Source organism: Mandrillus leucophaeus, unplaced genomic scaffold (genome assembly GCF_000951045.1).
Source record: "Mandrillus leucophaeus isolate KB7577 unplaced genomic scaffold, Mleu.le_1.0 Scaffold313, whole genome shotgun sequence".
In the NCBI taxonomy this organism is placed as follows: Eukaryota; Metazoa; Chordata; class Mammalia; order Primates; family Cercopithecidae; genus Mandrillus; species Mandrillus leucophaeus.
Window position 1 is genome coordinate 176,294 of NW_012103288.1, and position 16,748 is coordinate 193,041.

The following is a 16,748-nucleotide window of genomic DNA, read 5'->3' on the forward strand; positions in this document are numbered from 1 at the left end:
GTATTTTTAGTAGAGACGGGGTTTCACCATGTTGGCCAGGCTGGTCTCGAACTCCTGACCTAAATGATCTGCTCCCCTCGACTTCCCAAAGTGCTGGGGTCACAGGCGTGAGCCAACGTGCCAGGCCAAACCACATCTTAAGAGCGTACTCTGGGCCGGGCATGGTGGCTCACGCCTGTAATCACAGCTACTCAGGAGGCTGAGGCACGAGAATCACTTGAATCCAGGAGGTGGAGGTTGCAGTGAGCCAAGATCGCGCCATTGCACTCCAACCTGAGTGACAGAGTAGACTCTGTCTCAGAAAAAAAGAGGGTACTCTGGTCTTCACTTCCTCATCTCTCATTCACTCCTCTTTTTTCTTCTGACCCAATTCTGCCTTGAATCCGCTGTCACTGAGCTCTCTAGCATCTTCCTTGTTGATAAATCCTAAATTTTCCTATTGTTTTCTAACTTGGGCTCCCAGTATCATGTGGCCCACTGCTCCCTCTTTAAAGCTTTCTCTGGCCTTGAGAAGTCAAGGCCACACTTTCTTGGTGTTCCTCTTCCATCTCAGCCTGTTAATTCTCCACATTCTCTTTAAGATTCTCCCCATGGTCCTTTTCTTTTCTCACTATATGCACTGTTCTTGGATGATTTCTTTTTTCTTTTTTTTTTTCTTTTTTTTGCTCTTGTTGCCCACGCTGGAGTACAGTGGCGTGATCTGCAGCTCACTGCAACCTCAGCCTCCCGGGTTCAAGTGATTCTCCTGCCTCAGCCTCCTGGGTAGCTGGGATTACAGGTGCACGCCACCACGCCCAGCTAAGTTTTTGAATTTTTGGTAGAGATGGGGTTTCATCATGTTGGCCAGGCTGGTCTCGAACTCCTGACCTCAGGTGATCCACTTACCTTGGCCTCCCAAAGTGCTGGGATTACAGGCATGAACCACCACGCCCAGCCAGGTGATTTCATTTCTTCCCATGTGTGACACCTGAGACGTCCCATGCCCTTCTTTGGCTCAGTCTCTCTTCCTTGTACCCAGTACAAATCAGAGGCCATGAACTGATGTAAAAGTTTTCAAACTGGAACATTTGCCTACTTAAACACCTAAATATTTGAAACCCCAAAGCTTTTGTCTGCTTTTCCACAGTAATATTTCTCCTTTGAGGTAATAGGTGCTGAATGGAAGAGAGCAAAGGCACAGGGTGTAAAGAATGTGTGTATACGTGTGTCCTATGCAGAGGGTAGTGGTGAAAGCCTGAGCAACGTCTGGTGTGACCTCATGGATTCCTGACTTCCATTCCATACCGGATAATGAGCCCAAGCCAGTCAGCAGCTGTCCCCTGGCAATTGTTACTAGTTCAAGAGTAGACACACCAAAGACATTAGCTAAACAGTCTAATGGGAAATATTTCTATCTCATACCTGCCATCACCCAGTAGCTGCTGACAGCCATTGTGGAATCATGAGGACCATCCCAAGGGCAAAGTACCCCTCCAAGGAGGAGGCCGAGCAGAGCCATGGACAGGGCCTGCGTCCTTGGTGACATCATTGAGCTTCTGAATCAACCAACCTCAGAGCCTGCCCCCTACCTCTGGCTCTTTGTTATGTGAGATATTTCCTATTTATTTATTTATTTATTTATGAAACAGGATCTCATTCTGTTGCCCAGATTGGAGTGCAGTGGTAAGATCATAGCTCCCTGCAGCCTCCATCACCCAGGCTCAAGCGATCCTCCCGCTTCAGTATCTGGAGTAGCTGGGACTATAGGTGCATGCCACTAATTTTTGTATTTTTTGTATAGATAGGATTGTCCTGTGTTGTCCATACTGATCTGGAACTCCTGGGCTCAAGACATCCTCTCACCTTGGCCTCCCAAAGTGCTGAGATTACAGGTGTGAACCACCACACTCGGCCTTATTTTTCTTAGAGAGATTATCTGTTACTTGTAATAAAAAGCATCCCAATAGATTCAGTATCTCAAAATATCCAACCACGCCTGAACTCCAGACCTGTGACACCAGCTGCCTGGCATCCCTTCATCCCTTCCCCTTGGATGTTCCAGAGCATCTCATCCTCAGTGAGTCTAAAACTGACTTTGTTGTCTTGGGTTCCCACTTTCCCCATTTCACTTCAGTCTTCCTTTTTTTTTTTAGAGCTAGAGTCTCCTGATGTCGTCCAGGCTGGTATTGAACTTGGCTTCAAGCAGTCCTCTCACCTCAGCCTCTCGAGTAGCTGGGATTACAGTCGAGAGCCACTGCATCCAGCTTTGCTCTTTCTTTGAAAGGTACCATCATCTAGCTGCCTGGTTGTTCAAGCAAAAACGTGGGTCATTGTTACTATTCCTTTTCCGCACACTGCCAATCAATCCTAGAAACTGCAGATTCCACCCTCCAGTATTTCTCAAACCCACCTCCGGTGACCATACCCATCATCATCTCTTGTATTTTTCACTGAAAAAGCCTCTGACCTGATCTCCCATCTCCTTCCAATTCTTTCTGCATATTTCAGCAAGAGTGATCTTCCTAAAATGCAGATCTGAATCACCCTCCTTATTAAAACTTTTAAGTTTCTTTCCCTTTTTCTTAGGATAAATTCCAGGCCGGATGTGATGGCTCACACCTGTTATCCCAACACTTTGGGAGGCCGAGGTGGGAGGATTGCTTGAGGCCAGGAGTTTGAGACTAGCCTGGGCAACATAGCAAGACCCTGTATCTACAAAACAATTTTAAAAACTAACTGGGTGTGGTGGCATGCACCTGTAGTCCCAGTTACTGGGGAGGCTGAGGCAGGAGGATCACTTCAGCCCATGAGTTGGAAGCTGAAGTGAGCTATGATAGTGCCACTGCACTTCAGCCTAGTGTCAGAGAGAGACCCTGTCTTTAAATTAAAAAAAAAAAAAAGAAAGAAAGAAAAGAAAATCCAGGTGCAGTGGCTTATGCCTGTAATCCCAGCGCTTTGGGAAGCCAAGGTGGGTGGATCACCTGAGGCTGGGAAAAATTAGCCGGGTGTGGTGGCACGCGCCTGTAGTCCCAGCTACTTGGGAGGCTGAGGGAAGAGAATCACTTGAACCTGGGAGGTGAGATCTCACCACTGCACTCCAGCCTGGGCAACACAGTGAGACTCTGCCTCAAACAAATACCTAAATAAATATATTAATTAATTAATTAAAAAACAAAAACCTGACTGCTTTAACATGGCTTATCAAGCCCTCCATGACTGGGCCCTTATTCGTCTTTCCAGCATCAATGCTGTTCCTTCCATTCTAGCCTTCACTCCATCATTATAAAACTGCTTTTAGTTTCCAAATTCGCTGTCTTACCTCCCGGCTCATTTCTCTACCTAGAAAGTCCTTCTCTCCTTGCTTCACCTGACTAACTCCTGCTCATTCTTCAGTGCTTAGTGTGATGTCACCTCCTGTGGGAAGCCACCCCTCCTGCCTAAGCCTGGCTTAGGTGCTTATCTTCATATTAACATCACTATGTGCTTATTATCCCAGACAGCACTCCTTATGAGGTTGAAATTGTCTGCTTATGCTGCCTATCTCCCCCATCCCAAACTGTAAATTCCTTGAGATCAGGGACTCTGGCTTATTCCTTGCACCTAGCACCATAGCTGAGTGAAGAAGATCATCTTAAATTCAGATGTGAATTTTGACTTGAAGGCAAGGGTAGGATGGAATGGAGGAATGGAGCTGGAATGGAAGACAGCATGGGTGTTTCTTTTTTTTCTTCTTTTTTTTTGTGGAGACAGGTTCTTACTTTATTACCCTGGCTGAAGTGCAGTGGCACTTTTCTTGGCTCACTGCAACCACGACCTGGGCTTAAGTGATCCTCCTACCTCGGCTTCCCAAGTAGCTGGGACCACAGGCTCATGCCACCATGCCCAGCTAATATTTTAATTTTTGTAGAAATGGGGTCTCTCTGTGTTGCTGAGGCTGGTATCGAACTCCTGGCATCAAACCATGCTCCCACCTTGGCCACCCAAAGTGCTGGGATTACAGGCATGAGTCACCACACCTGGTGATACACCAGGAAATAGACATTTTCAAGCAGGGGCAGGGATGGTGATAGTATAATCTGATTTACTAAGGGTATTGAATACATTTGGGCAGGTGGCAGAGCAGGCCAGGAGAAGGAAACCATTGATAATGTAGATAATGTGACCCAGGCAAGATATGATGGTAGCCTGGACTAAGATGTTGGTAATGGGGACGGGGAGAACCAGACAGACTTGAAAGAGAGTTAAGAAGTAGACTTCATACCAGGCACAGTGGCTCACGCCTATAATCCCAGCATTTTGGGATGCTGAGGTGGGAGGATCACTTGAGCCCAGGAGTTTGAGACCAGCCTGAGCAACATAGAGAGGCCCTAGCTCTACAAAAAATGGAAAAATTTGCCATGAGTGGTGGCATGTTTCTGTGGTCCCAGCTACTCAAGAGGCTGAAGTGGGAGGATCACTTGAACCCAGAAGGTCAAGGCTGCAGTGAGCTATGATTGTGCCACTGCACTTCAGCCTGGGTGGCAGAGTGAGACCGTCTCAAAAAAAAAAAAAAAGCCTAACATGATGTCTTGTGCCTGTAATCCTAGCATTACTTTGGCCAGCTGAGGCAGGAGGATCATTTGAACCCAGGAGTTTAATACAAGCCTGGGCAACGTAGCGAGATCCCAACTCATGAAACAAATTTAAAAATTTTTTTTGGCCGGGTGCAGTGGCTCATGCCTGTAATCCCAGCACTTTGGGAGGCCGAGGTGGGTGAATCACTTGAGATCAGGGGTTCGAGACCAGCCTGACCAACATGGTGAAACCTCGTCTCTACTAAAAAGAAATACAAAATTAGCTGGGCATGGTGGTGCACACCTGTAATCTCAGCTACTTGGGAGACTGAGGCAGGAGAATTGCTTGAACCCGGGAGGTGGAGGTTGCAGTGAGTGGAGACTGCGCCACTGCACTCCAGCCTGGGCAACAAGAGCAAAACTCCATCTCAATAAATAAATAAATAAATAATTTTTATATATTAATTTTTTTTTTGAGACAGAGTCTCACTCTGTTGCCCAGGCTGGAGTGCAGTGGTGCGGTCTCAGCTCATTGCAACCTCTGCCTCCTGGGTTCAATTGATTCTTCTGCCTCAGCCTCCCAAGTAGCTGGGACTACAGGCATGTGCCACTACGCCCGGCTTTTTTTTTTTTGAGCTCTGTCACCCAGGCTGGAGTGCAGTGGTGCGATCTCAGCTCACTGCAAGCTCGGCCTCCTGGGTTCACTCCATTCTCCTGCCTCAGCCTCCCGAGTAGCTGGGACTACAGGTGCCCACCACCACGCCTGGCTATTTTTTTTTTTTAAGTAGAAACGGGGTTTCACCATGTTACCCAGGATGGTGTCGATCTCCTGACCTCGTGATCCACCTGCCTCGGCCTCGCAAAGTGCTGGGATTACAGGTGTGAGCCACCTTGCCTGGCCTATTAAAATTTTTTAAATAGCAAAAGAAGTAGACTTCACAGAATTGGGAGTCAGGTGAAGAAAAGGAGGGTGCGTAAGTTGAGCTGAATTCTAACTTGGGCACTAGGTGTCTTAGTGGTGCCTTCTTCTCGGGCGGGGAATCCAGAGGAAGAGCATGATTGCAGAGGGAGGTGAGGAGCTCTGTTTGGGACACATTGAGTTTGAGTGACCTGTGAGGCACCCAGCAGGTGGCTGAGCATTCTAGGCTGCAGGTGAGGAACAAAAGCTGAGAAGGAATGGACAGAGACAGAAAACCTAGAAGAGTATATTGATGCCAAGAGAGTGACAGCCAGAAAAGAAATGACTCGAGGAAAAGGGAGAACATCGCTGAGGCTCCTCCCCTCAGGTACCCCACACACACTTCCACAGACACAAATGCACTGGAGAGTTTTCTCTTGACAGCATTTTATTTGGTTCAAACGTGAAACTCAGACCCTGGCTCACCCACGTCTCATCGTGGCTGGAGTAGATTTGTCCTGAGGGGGGGATCATTGGCTTCTTATCGGGACATGAAAAGGGGAGCACATAGGTCACATCAAGTGTCAGAGCAGGGAGAGGCTCAGCGACTGCTGGCCGGGTAGGGCTTGGCCATAAGCCAGGAAAGGGATGCCTGGTACCACCTTTTAGACACATGCAGAGGAAGAGGAGACAATTCAGGAGTTGTGTTAGGGTTTGGGCTTAGAGCAGGCCTAGGGCAGAGTCAAGGCTCTGAACCAAGGGGTTCAGTAACTGTGGGCAGAAGACTTGTCCAGCTCACTGCGCTGCTCCTTCTGGGACTCTGTCACCACCTGCTGGGGACAGGGCACATGATGAGCACAAGCCATTCAGCGCCACCCTCCATCCTACTCCTTTGAATCATAGAGCCCCACTCCTTGGGGTAATCAGCAGAGATTCCTGTTTATCTATCCATGTTCTCTGTCTCCTCCTCTGTCTCTCCCCAATAATTACCCACCCTATGTAAGATTAGCGACAGCCAGGCTGGGACTGAGAAACAATATGGGAAATGGTGGGGTCCTGGGATTAGGGGCCATGCCTCACCTCCCCATTCCGGGTCTCAATGGTCTTGATCAGAACCGTCTTCCGGCTGTGGCTGTCCTGGGGAGGCTCCACCTCAGGCACTGGAGAAAGTAGGATGAAGGATTCAAGGGGTAAGGCTTGGGAATATCTCCTCTTAGGCTCCCACTGCTGTATCTGAGGGCAGGGGAGGGGTGGGGTGTGAGGAGTAGGGGTGGGTATAGGCCAAGACCCAGAAATTCTGTGAGAACAGATCCCTGAGGTGAGTCAGAGCAGGAGCCCGAGGAGCGCAGAAGTGGACAAGGAGAGGTACAGGCTGCAAGGCAGACTCACCAGTCGTCTTTATACTTAAGGAGGCAAAAGAATGGACGGGCACGGAGATCCTGGAGGCGAAGCAAGCTGTCAGAGCCCCTGTCCAGGCCCCGGCCCTCCCCACCCAGTCCCGACCCCTCCCTGCCCCGCCCCAGCAGCCCCACCCTCACCGGCTCTCCTCGCCCTCCAGCAGCTTGCGGTAGGTGGCGATCTCGATGTCCAGGGCCATCTTGACGTTGAGGAGCTCCTGGTACTCCCGCAGGTGCCGCGCCATCTCCTCCTTTAGCTGTCGCAGCTCCTCCTCGAGCCGCGCGGCGCCCGCCTGGTAGCCCCCCGCCTCCAGGGCGAACTGCTCCTCCAGCTCTCTCAACTGCCTGAGCAGCGCCTCGTTCTGGGGTAGGGGAGTGGAAGGGGCCAGTTGCGGAACATTCATCGTCCGCTCCCCGGGCCCGGGCGCGCAGCTTCGTACTCACCGTGCCGCGCAGCCCGTCCACCTCGCATGTCAGACTCTGGATCTGGCGTCGGGACTCGTTCATCTCCTGCTTGGCCTGGCGCAGGGCCTCATGGTTCCGGTTGGCGGCGTCGGACAGGTCCGCGTACTGCGAAGTGGGGGTAACCCAGGCTTGAGTCGGCTGGGAAGCGCGACACCACCCCAGCGCCCCGCCTTGCAGGCCACCCGGCTCTCGCACCTTGGACTTGTACCATTCCTCCGCCTCCTGCAGGTTCTTCGCGGCAATGCTCTCGTACTGCGCGCGGATGTCCCTCAGCGCTGCCGTCAGCTCCGGCTTCACCGTGGCTTCCACCTCCACCTGCTGCACCTGCTGGCTCTCCACACTCACCTGAAGGTCTCGCAGCTCCTACGGCCGGGAGCAGGCAGAGGATGGACAGTGGCGCAAATCCCACGCGGGCCACGCAGTTCGTGCACAGAAAAGAGAAGAAACGCTTGAACGAACAGAAGGGGGCGCCAGGGAGGGCGGGGCGTACAGCCCTGCGCCCCCGCGGGCGCGAGACCAGAGGCCAGGTTTCGGAGGTACAGCCCCGCTGCCCGCCGCCAGGTGGCGCAAGGGTGGGAGTCTAACCACCTGTAGACTGGGGTGGAGGGGCTGCGTCTACCCAGCATCGTCCTGATCCCCAGGGCGATGCCTCCGCTCCGCCTGCCAGCTCCAGCAAGACCACCTCACAACCTCAGAAGCCGCCCCTGATACTGGGCCCACTTACCTCCTCGTGCAGCTTCTTGAGGAACTCAATCTCATCCATCAGAGACTCAATCTTGCGCTCTAGCTCCAGGCGGGACAGAGTGGCGTCGTCCACGTCCTTCGAGGGGTAGCAGTGGAGGTTCAAGAGAAGTTAGGGGCTGCGTAGGCCGAGGAAGGACCAGACCTCCCTGTCTGCCTCGGGAGGCGTCTGGTTGCCCCTTTCTCCCCGCGCCCACCGATGCCACCTCTGGATACTGAGGTCAGGGGTTGGGGTGGGGAGGCTGAACTCGGAGAGGGGCTCAGACTCACCTTGCGGAAGAGCACGAGGTTGTGCTCCGCGTCCTCCCGCTTGCGCGTTTCCTCCTCCAGCCTGACGGGAAGAGCGTGCAGAGGCTGAACTGCTGGGTCGCCGCCCAGCTGGCACCCCAGACCGCGCGCCTCCCCGGGATCTGGTTAGAGGCTGTTGTTGCTGCCCAGGACTCTAAATGGAGGACTGAGGCTGCCTGATAAAATTGCCTCGCTTTCTCTCTAACGGACTGGGAGCTGAAAAGGGGGTTCCGACATTACTCAGGAGAGGCACAGATACCCACTTCTCCCACCTCCCCAGACACTCAGAGCAAAGTGGGAGGCGAGGGGGACTTGGAGTCCGTGGGCAAGGATGCTGCCTGCACACACCTGGGTTGGTAAGGGGAGCCACACCCTTGGGCTGCTGATGGAGAGGGGAATCGAGGGGAGGGAAGAGCAGCCGCCTCGACGGCCGCTTCGACCTCGCCTCGACGGCCGCGGTCCAGCCCTGCCCCCTGACCTCTGCTTGAGCGCCGCCAGGTCCTCCGCCAGCCCGTCGCGCTCCACCTGCACCCGGTCACGCTCGCGGCCCAACAGCTCCAGCTCTCGCCGCAGCTCGCGCAACTCCTGCTGGCACAGCTGGTCCGCGCGCGCCGGCTCCTGGCCCCGGGCTTGGCTCAGCTCCCCGCGCAGGGCCGCGTTCTGCTGCTCCAGAAAGCGCACCTTTTCGATGAAGTTGGCGAAGCGGTCGTTGAGCTCCTGCAGCTCCTGCTTTTCGTTGCTGCGCGTCGCCAGGAACTCCTGGTTGAGGGCCTCGGCCATGGAGAAGTCGAGGCGCTCCGAGGGCAGGCGCAGGAGGGCGCCCGCTCCCGCCCGGGGGCTACGGAAGCTGCCCAGGCGCACCGAGGAGCTCGGGGACGCAGAGCCCAGCAGGCGGCTGCTGGAGAAGCGGGAGCTGGACGAGTAGGAGAAGGCCCCGGGGGATAGTGAGGGCGGTGGCCCGAAGGTGCGGCGGTATGAGGTGGAGCTGAAGCCGGCCCGAAGGCCCGATGGGTGGTGGCTCATTGCGGCCGAGGATGGGCAGTCACCGTTGGCAGAGCTAGGCCAGGGGCTGGGAAGGAGCCGCAGACCGCTGCGAGGCGGCTTTATAGCCCTGCGGTCTCAGGGGGGGCACGGGCAGCTCCTCCTACTGGCCTGATGGCCCGCTGGAGGGGGGTTGTGTGGGGAGGGGGATGCCCCACCCCTGCGGAACAGCAGGAGCGCCTTCCCCTCCCTTCCCTGGTTGCAGGCCTCTGCCCACTTGATTGCCCCCTGTTGCGGCTGGAGTGGGGGTCACTATCTCCCAACAAGCACCCAAAGCTAGAACCTAGGGTAGGAAGGCCTGATTTAAACTAGGGTCCCTGAAAATTGCGAGGTAGAAGGACCTGAAGTTAAAGGGCAGGCTTCTGGCACAGGAGTAGGGAGGAGGCCAGCTGGAGGGAGAGCTGACCTGGCTTAGGCCCCATAGCTGGTGCCTTGACTTGCCCCCTGAAGGCCAGGCTCTACTTTCACCTGCTGTCAGCTACCCCTCCTTCACCACACCCAGAGAGGAACAGGAGACAGGGGCGCAGAGGCAGATCGGGCTGGGGAAGAGCTACTCTCCCTAATCCCCAGGGCCCTGTGAAGGGCTGGTGCCTGGCGCCAGCTCTGCTGCTAATGGGCTGACCAGCCCTGCTTCCCCTCCCCCTCCCCTGAACACTGCCCAGCAGAGGTTGTCTGCTGATGTTTCAGCCTTAAAGACACAGCCCCCAAACCTAGACATACCCCCCCAAGAAGCCCCAGTGAGGTGGGTACATCATAGGGGGCTGAGGGTGGCTGGACCCAGCTCTGGATCCCACGCAGGAGGGTCTGCCCCATGCCACGGGCTAGGCTGAGTGGGCCTTTTGTATTCTGTCTGGGTTTACTGGATTCTCCCTCCCCCCAACCCCACACCAATTGCTGCTCAGTCATGGGCTTTACGGGAACCAGAGTGATTCCTGAGGTAGGAAGGGGAGGGGGCTGAGGGTGCTGCCAAGGCTGAGAGATGGATGGACTGGCAGGAGCTGGTTTCCAGTATTGATGTGTTGCAGGTACCAGGGATGGGTGGGGCTGGATGGGGAAGAGATGGGGAAAGAGAAGGTACCCATCCCCAGCAGTCTGAAAGAGAGAAGGCCCCAAAACAGGTCCACAAACCTGTGCATGCAAACGGATGCATACACACAGCCTTGTATATGTGCACACACATTACATACACACAAATACACACACAATCACACACCCCACCACACCTCCCCTACCCCAGAGTTAGCGGGAAGGCTGATATCTGGCCTTTGTATGTCAAACAGCTTCCAGAATGCAAGCACAACCTGCCCAGGAGTGGACAGAGGCAGTTCGGATCATCTGCAGGAGCCGGGTTGCTGAGGTCTGCTGGGTTTGCCAGGAACCATAGGGCTGGGGATGCTGCTGCTGCCGGGGACTCCAGCACTCTCCTGTGAGACAGGTCTGCCTCAGATGGGACCTGAGGACAAGAGAGTGCATCTGGGGAAGCAGATTTGAGGCTCCTGCCTGGATATCTGGCTGGGGGTGAGGAGGGCGGCTCCCTGGCTGGCCAGCTCCTCAGTATTGCAGGGCAGTGTCCCCCTCCCCCCTCTGTGTGTCCTCTGAGATGGGCCAGGGCCAACGCCCTACTCACGTCCCTACCGCCTTCGTCTCCTCTCCAGGCCCCTCCTTCCTTCCGGGCCATTAGTCTCTCCCTGCACAGCTGCCAGTTCCTTCTCCTTGATGGGTCTGGTTTGGTTGCCAGGGGAGTGGGAAGCGGGAGGAAGGGAGAGATGGGACAGGATGGATAAATGACAGCTTGGCCTCCCCCAGTTCCTGGGAATGGGGAGGGGTAGGGCCCCACCTGGGATAGGGCCAGAAGGCTTGGTGGGTGTGAGGAGGGGGCTAGGGAAGCCTTGGTGCTTCCTGCCACAGTCCTGGGCACTGAGCCCCAGCTGCCGTTGGCCTGGAGCCCCATCTATCCCAGATTTGGCCCCACCCTCCAGGAGCAGGGAGCCAGCGCTGTACCTGGAGAGGCGGGCAAGGCCTGGGGAGGACCAGCTCAGGCCCTGTCTACAGGGCGCTTGTGGGGAACCCAAGCCTACTGAGAGTAGAGGCTGCTGGGGCTGCGGCTGGGTCTGGGGCGTTCCAGATGGAGGTCCCGTCCTCACCCTGCTTAAGCGCTCTGCTGGCCACCTACATGCCTCGGAGGAGAAGGGACAGACGGCTGCCACAGCAGGGCTCTGGAGCTGTGGATCAGGCCTGGGTGAGGAACTGCAAGGCAGAAGAGGCTCCTCCCCTCAAGCAGAAGGAGCAGGCCAGAGACACCAGGCAGAGCAAAGGTAGGCAAAGAGTCTGGCTTAAGAGCTGGGCTCTGGCATCCAGCCGCCACACTTCCCATCTGATCCACAACTCTGTGTTGTAGAATTTAGGCTCATCGCTATGTCCCTTCATGTCCCTCAAGAAAAGGGAGATAACTGTAGCTTCTACCTCATAGTGTTGTTGGGAGGACTAAAGGAATAAATAAATACATGTGAAGTGCTTAGGACACACATCTTAAAGCCTGAAAATGGAAACTGGTTTTATTATTACTATTATTATTATTAACCTCCAGAGTGATAACGTCAGCCCCAAGAGCAGTGAGGGTCTGGCCTTCTTCTGGACTGTGCCCCTGGTAGCTGAGAGCAGTGCAGGACACAAGGCAGAAGAAGCCAAGTCCTCCTTGGCCTCACCCTCCCCTGGTGGACGGGGACTCTGGGCAAACGGCGCAGGTTCAATCATGGCTGCACACCTTAATTAGCTATGTGCTTTGGGTTTTCTGAGTGACTTAACCTTTGTTCACCTCATTTTTTTTTTTCCGAGATGGAGTCTCGCTCTGTCGCCCAGGCTGGAGTGCAGTGGTGCAATCTCGGCTCACTGCAAGCTCCGCCTCCCAGCCTCATGCCATTCTCCTGCCTCAGCCTCCCGAGTAGCTGGGACTACAGGCGCCCACCACCACGCCCAGCTGATTTTTTTGTATTTTTAGTAGAGGCGGCGTTTCACCGTGTTAGCCAGGATGGTCTCGATCTCCTGACCTTGTGATCTGCCCATCTTGGCCTCCTAAAGTGCTGGGATTACAGGCGTGAGCCACCGTGCTGGGCCACCCCATTTTCTTTATCCACAAATGGGAATGATAATAACAATACTTATCTCATGGTGTTGGGAGGATTAAGCAAGTTACCCTCTGTAAAGCACTTAGTGCTTGGCACCTAGTACATGCTGTAGAAGTATTTGCCAGTATTCTCATCGCCCCTTCTCCTCCTGCCTCCCTTGGCTGCTCTGATGAAGACTGGAAGAGAAACAACGATTGCATGTGTTCAGGGGTTTGCAGGGAAGGTGAGTAATGAAGTTTAGGTTACTGGCAAGAGTTCTATTTTTTTATTTTATTATTATTATTATTATTTTGAGAGATAGTCTTGCTCTGTCACCCAGGCTGGAGTGCAGTGGCTTGATCTCGGCCCACTGCAACCTCCGCCTCCTGGGTTCAAGCGATTCTCCTGCCTCAGCCTCCCTAGTAGTTGGGATTACAGGTGCCCGCCACCATGCCTGGCTAATTTTTGTACTTTAGTAGAGATGGCGTTGCACTATGTAAGTCAAGCTGGTCTCGAACTCCTGACCTCAAGTGGTCCGCCTGCCTCAGCCTCCCAAAGTGCTGGGATTACAGGTGTGAGCCACCATGCCCGGCCAAGAGTGCTATTAAATGTCAGGCCACGGACTCAGAGCTGGATTAGGAGGGCATGTAGGCAAGAGAGGGTGGGAGATTGGGAGAGTAAAGAGATCCATGGCTGGCCAAAGAACAGTCGTAGAACAAAGACATGCCGGCGGAGTGCGGTGACTCACGCCTGTAATCCCAGTACTTTGGGAGGCCAAGGCAGGCAGATCACCTGAGGTCAGGAGTTCGAGATCAGCCTGGTCAACATGGTGAAACCCCACCTCTACTAAAAATACAAAAAATTAGCCGGGCATGGTAGCACACACCCATAATCCCAGCTACTTGGGAGGCTGAGGTAGGAGAATCTATTGAACCTGGGAGGCAGAGGTTGCAGTGAGCCAAGATCATGCCACTTCACTCCAGCCTGGGCGACAGAGTCACTCTGTCTCAAAAAATAAAAAATAAAAAGACATGCTAAGTTCCTCCCAGCCTTACCCCCGGCTTCAGCACATCCCTAATACTTGCATCTGTCAGCTGGGGTTTCCTTGCCTCTCCACGTCTAGGATTGACACAAACCTCCATGCCAGGCCAGGCGAGGTGGTTCACACCTGTAATCCCAGCACTTTGGGGGCCAAGGTGGGCAGATCGCTTGATCCTAGAAGTTCAAGACCAGTCCTGGGCAACATGGAGAAACCCCATCTCTACATAACACAAAAAAATTAGCCAGGCATGGTGCCATGCACCTGTAGTCCCAGCTACTTGAAAGGCTGAGGTGGGAGGATTACCTGAGCCCAGGAGGTCAAGTATGCTGTAAACCGTGACCGAACCACTGTACTCCAGCCCCAGTGACTGAGACCCTGTCTCAAAATAAATAAATAAATAACCAAAATAAAATTTAAAAACCTAAACCTCCACTCCACATCCTGGGTGAAGTCTAGGGTCCTCTCCAGGATTCCTTTGTCTTCCCAGCTTTATTTTGTTTTTATTTAATTATTTTATTATTATTATTACTATTATTTTTTGAGATGGAGTCTCACTTTGTCACCAGGCTGGAGTACAGTGCACGATCTCGCCTCACTGCAACCTCCGCCTCCTGGGTTCAAGTGATTCTCCTGCCTCAGCCTCCCAAGTAGCTGGGACTACATCCTGGGCGCGCCACCATGCCCAACTAATTTTTGTATTTTTAGTAGAGACAGGGTTTCACCATGTTGGCCAGGATGGTCTTGATCTCCTTGGCCTCATGATCTGCCCACCTTGGCCTCCCAAAGTGCTGGGATTACAGGTGTGAACCACAGCGCCCAGCCTATTTTATTTTTATTTTTTGAGAAGGGTCTCACTCTGTCACCCAGGTTGGAATGCAGTAGCACAATCTCAGCTCACTACAACTTCCACCCCCCAGGTTCAAATGATCCTCCTGCCTCAGTCCGTGAGTAGCTGGGATTACAGGAGCGCACCACCACAATGGCGAATTTTTGTTGTATTTTTGGTAGAGATGGGGTTTCACCATGTTGCCCAGGCTGATCTCAAACTACTGAGCTCAGGTAATCCACCCACCTCAGCCTCCCAAAGTGCTGGGATTACAAGCGTGACCCACCATACCTGGCCACCGAGCTTTATTTTTAAGTCCCTAGCTCCAAGTCCTTGTTGCCCCTGAATTGCCTGAATATATAGTTGCTCTTGCGATGTCCCAGATGTGGAACTCAGCACTGTTCCTTGGTTCCTGCGGTCCTATTTCCCCATCACTTAAGTAAGAACTGGGGGTCAGAGGGACCAAGTTGCATGTCTGAGCTTGTACCGTGAGCTAGTGGTGGTTTCCTCTCTGGAAGGGCGCATCCTGATTGATCAGGCCCTGAGTGACCCTGCTGGTGTTCTGCGCTCTGTGCCCACAGGACCCAAGTTGAGCCTCAGCCAGAAGGGATCCAGCACCACACTTTTGAAGGTAGACTCTCCCAGCCCAGTTTGGCTGCAAGGTCCCCACTGACAGAGTGGCTTTACCAGAGTGGAACTCTTTCCCATTGTCTCCACTTGGGGCTCCACTGCTGCCAGTTAGGGAGCACCGTGGGCATCTCTGCCAGCTCATCCCTTCTCTCACTGTATCACATAGTAATGACCACCCTTTGCTAGGTCTAACACATTTATTTAATCACTCCTAATCCTCACAGTAACCCTATGACATAGGTACTGTTACTATTCCCACTTCATAGTTGAAGAAACTGAGGCACAGCGAGATTAAGCAACTTTCCTAAGGTCACACAGCTAGTAACTAATAATCTGTTTATATGTCTGACTCTGACTTTCTGCTCCCTGACAATATGATCTTTGAGGGCAGCGATCAGATCTTACTCATCTTTTTGTCCGTGGTGTCTGGGGTGGGACCTAGGTCAATCAAATGCGTGTGGGTCACCGGAAAAGTCTCTTGGTTGGAGGCCCCTAAAATGAAGCAAGGTATGTTGCTGCCACCTTCTGGTCAGAAGTCAGAATGACGTGCTGACGTGTTCAGTCTGCATCTATGTTGAATTCAAGACTCAAGACTCCTGGAACACTGGAATTTGGGGAATACTTCAAAATTTATTGTGACTTCTTTTTTTGTTTGTTTGTTTACAGATGATATTTATCCAACGGGGTGTAAAATGGAGTCAGAGAAGCACTGGTATTAGGAGTTTGGAGCCCTCATTCCATTCTTTCCCTGAGTTCTAGGAGCCTCTTCTATTCCTCCAGAAGCCAAAAGACAGGGCAGGAAGACAAAATCTTTCCTCAACTCTTCACCATTCTCTACGATGTCCACAATCTCCAGTTCCACCCTCACTGTAAAATCACGTCTCCATCCACCTGCCTGATCTTTCAGTCAGCCACTCCTCAGCTGGAGAATGGGAAATAATGGGCTGTGCCAGCGAGCCACACTCCAAGGGCAGAGTGCTCAGTGAACCTGCTCAAAGTGTGGCCTGTGCAGCTGCCTGAGGGTTGCCCGGGCCATGAAAAGGCAGACTCCTGGGTCCCACCCAGATCTTCTGAATCTTTAGAAGGGCATTGACAAATGCCCTAGTGATTTTTAAGTATTCCTGGATTAAAGTATTTTTCTTTAAATCGTCTACCTTTCACTCTTTTATTTTGAAAAAAATCAAACCCAGGATAAAGTTGAAAGAATGCTGCTATGAACACCAATATATCCTTCCCTTGGATTTACCATTTGTCAATGTTTTGCCACAATTCCTCCAGAAATGTTAGACATCATATTTAATCTCTGAACACTTTAGCATGTGACTCCTAAGAACAAGGACATTTTCCTACATAACCACAGTAGGATTAGCCCACTAAAGACATTTAACATTGATTTGCCTTTATTTGTGTAAAAAAAATTGTAACTCACAAAAAAGACATTTAACACTGATATAACTATTATCTAATACACAGTATACTGAAATTCCCTCAATTGCCCCAATAACATTCTTTATATCTATTTCCAAGCAATCTAGGATTTGAAAATTATGAATTGTATTCAGTCATCACCTGAGCAGAAGGGTAAGGCTGGGATGAGGTTGGCATGTTTGAGGAATTGCAGAAAGGTCAGTGAGGCTGGCGCAAGGCAGATGAGGGAGGAGAGTGGGAAAGGTGAGGTTAGAGGCATGGCAAGAAGTCAAATATCATGAAGCTTTTAAAATCAGAGTAATGAGTTTATTTTAAATGCAATGAAAAGCCGGGCACGGTGGCTCAAGCCTGTAATC

General features: G+C 52.6%; 2 protein-coding genes across 3 annotated transcripts; both read right to left on the reverse strand.

Annotated features, from left to right (window-relative positions):
• Positions 1–5,848: 5,848 nt before the first annotated feature.
• Positions 5,849–10,945, reverse strand: PRPH (peripherin). Of its 2 annotated transcripts, none has more exons than XM_011987578.1 (9): positions 8,800–10,945; positions 8,304–8,364; positions 8,017–8,112; positions 7,488–7,655; positions 7,272–7,397; positions 6,969–7,189; positions 6,820–6,869; positions 6,511–6,590; positions 5,849–6,260 (listed from the first exon to the last, which is right to left on the reverse strand). In XM_011987578.1, the coding sequence occupies exons 1-9, from the start codon at positions 9,342–9,344 to the stop codon at positions 6,195–6,197; spliced, it is 1,413 nt and encodes a 470-aa protein (XP_011842968.1). In that variant the 5' UTR covers positions 9,345–10,945; the 3' UTR covers positions 5,849–6,194. The 2 variants fall into 2 exon arrangements, with proteins under 2 accessions (XP_011842968.1, XP_011842967.1); XM_011987577.1 differs by having other exon boundaries at positions 5,849–6,263; positions 8,800–9,526.
• Positions 10,545–15,092, reverse strand: LOC105544954. Its single transcript, XM_011987682.1, has 3 exons — positions 15,022–15,092; positions 10,998–11,609; positions 10,545–10,815 (listed from the first exon to the last, which is right to left on the reverse strand). Exons 1-3 carry the CDS (start codon positions 15,090–15,092, stop codon positions 10,635–10,637), a joined length of 864 nt encoding a protein of 287 aa, XP_011843072.1. The 3' UTR covers positions 10,545–10,634.
• Positions 15,093–16,748: the final 1,656 nt, after the last annotated feature.

Coding starts and splice junctions, on each gene's coding strand:
- PRPH (XM_011987577.1), bottom strand. CDS start 9,344: ATGAGCCACCACCCATCGGGCCTTCGGGCCGGCTTCAGCTCCACCTCA. Junction 8,113..8,303: donor ACCTCGTGCTCTTCCGCAAG/GTGAGTCTGAGC, acceptor TACCCCTCGAAG/GACGTGGACGACGCCACTCT. Junction 7,398..7,487: donor AGGAATGGTACAAGTCCAAG/GTGCGAGAGCCG, acceptor CCCACTTCGCAG/TACGCGGACCTGTCCGACGC.
- LOC105544954 (XM_011987682.1), bottom strand. CDS start 15,092: ATGCCCACGGTGCTCCCTAACTGGCAGCAGTGGAGCCCCAAGTGGAGA. Junction 11,610..15,021: donor TGGGAAAGAGTTCCACTCTG/GTAAAGCCACTC, acceptor TCTGCCTTGCAG/TTCCTCACCCAGGCCTGATC. Junction 10,816..10,997: donor CTGGAGAGGAGACGAAGGCG/GTAGGGACGTGA, acceptor TCTTGTCCTCAG/GTCCCATCTGAGGCAGACCT.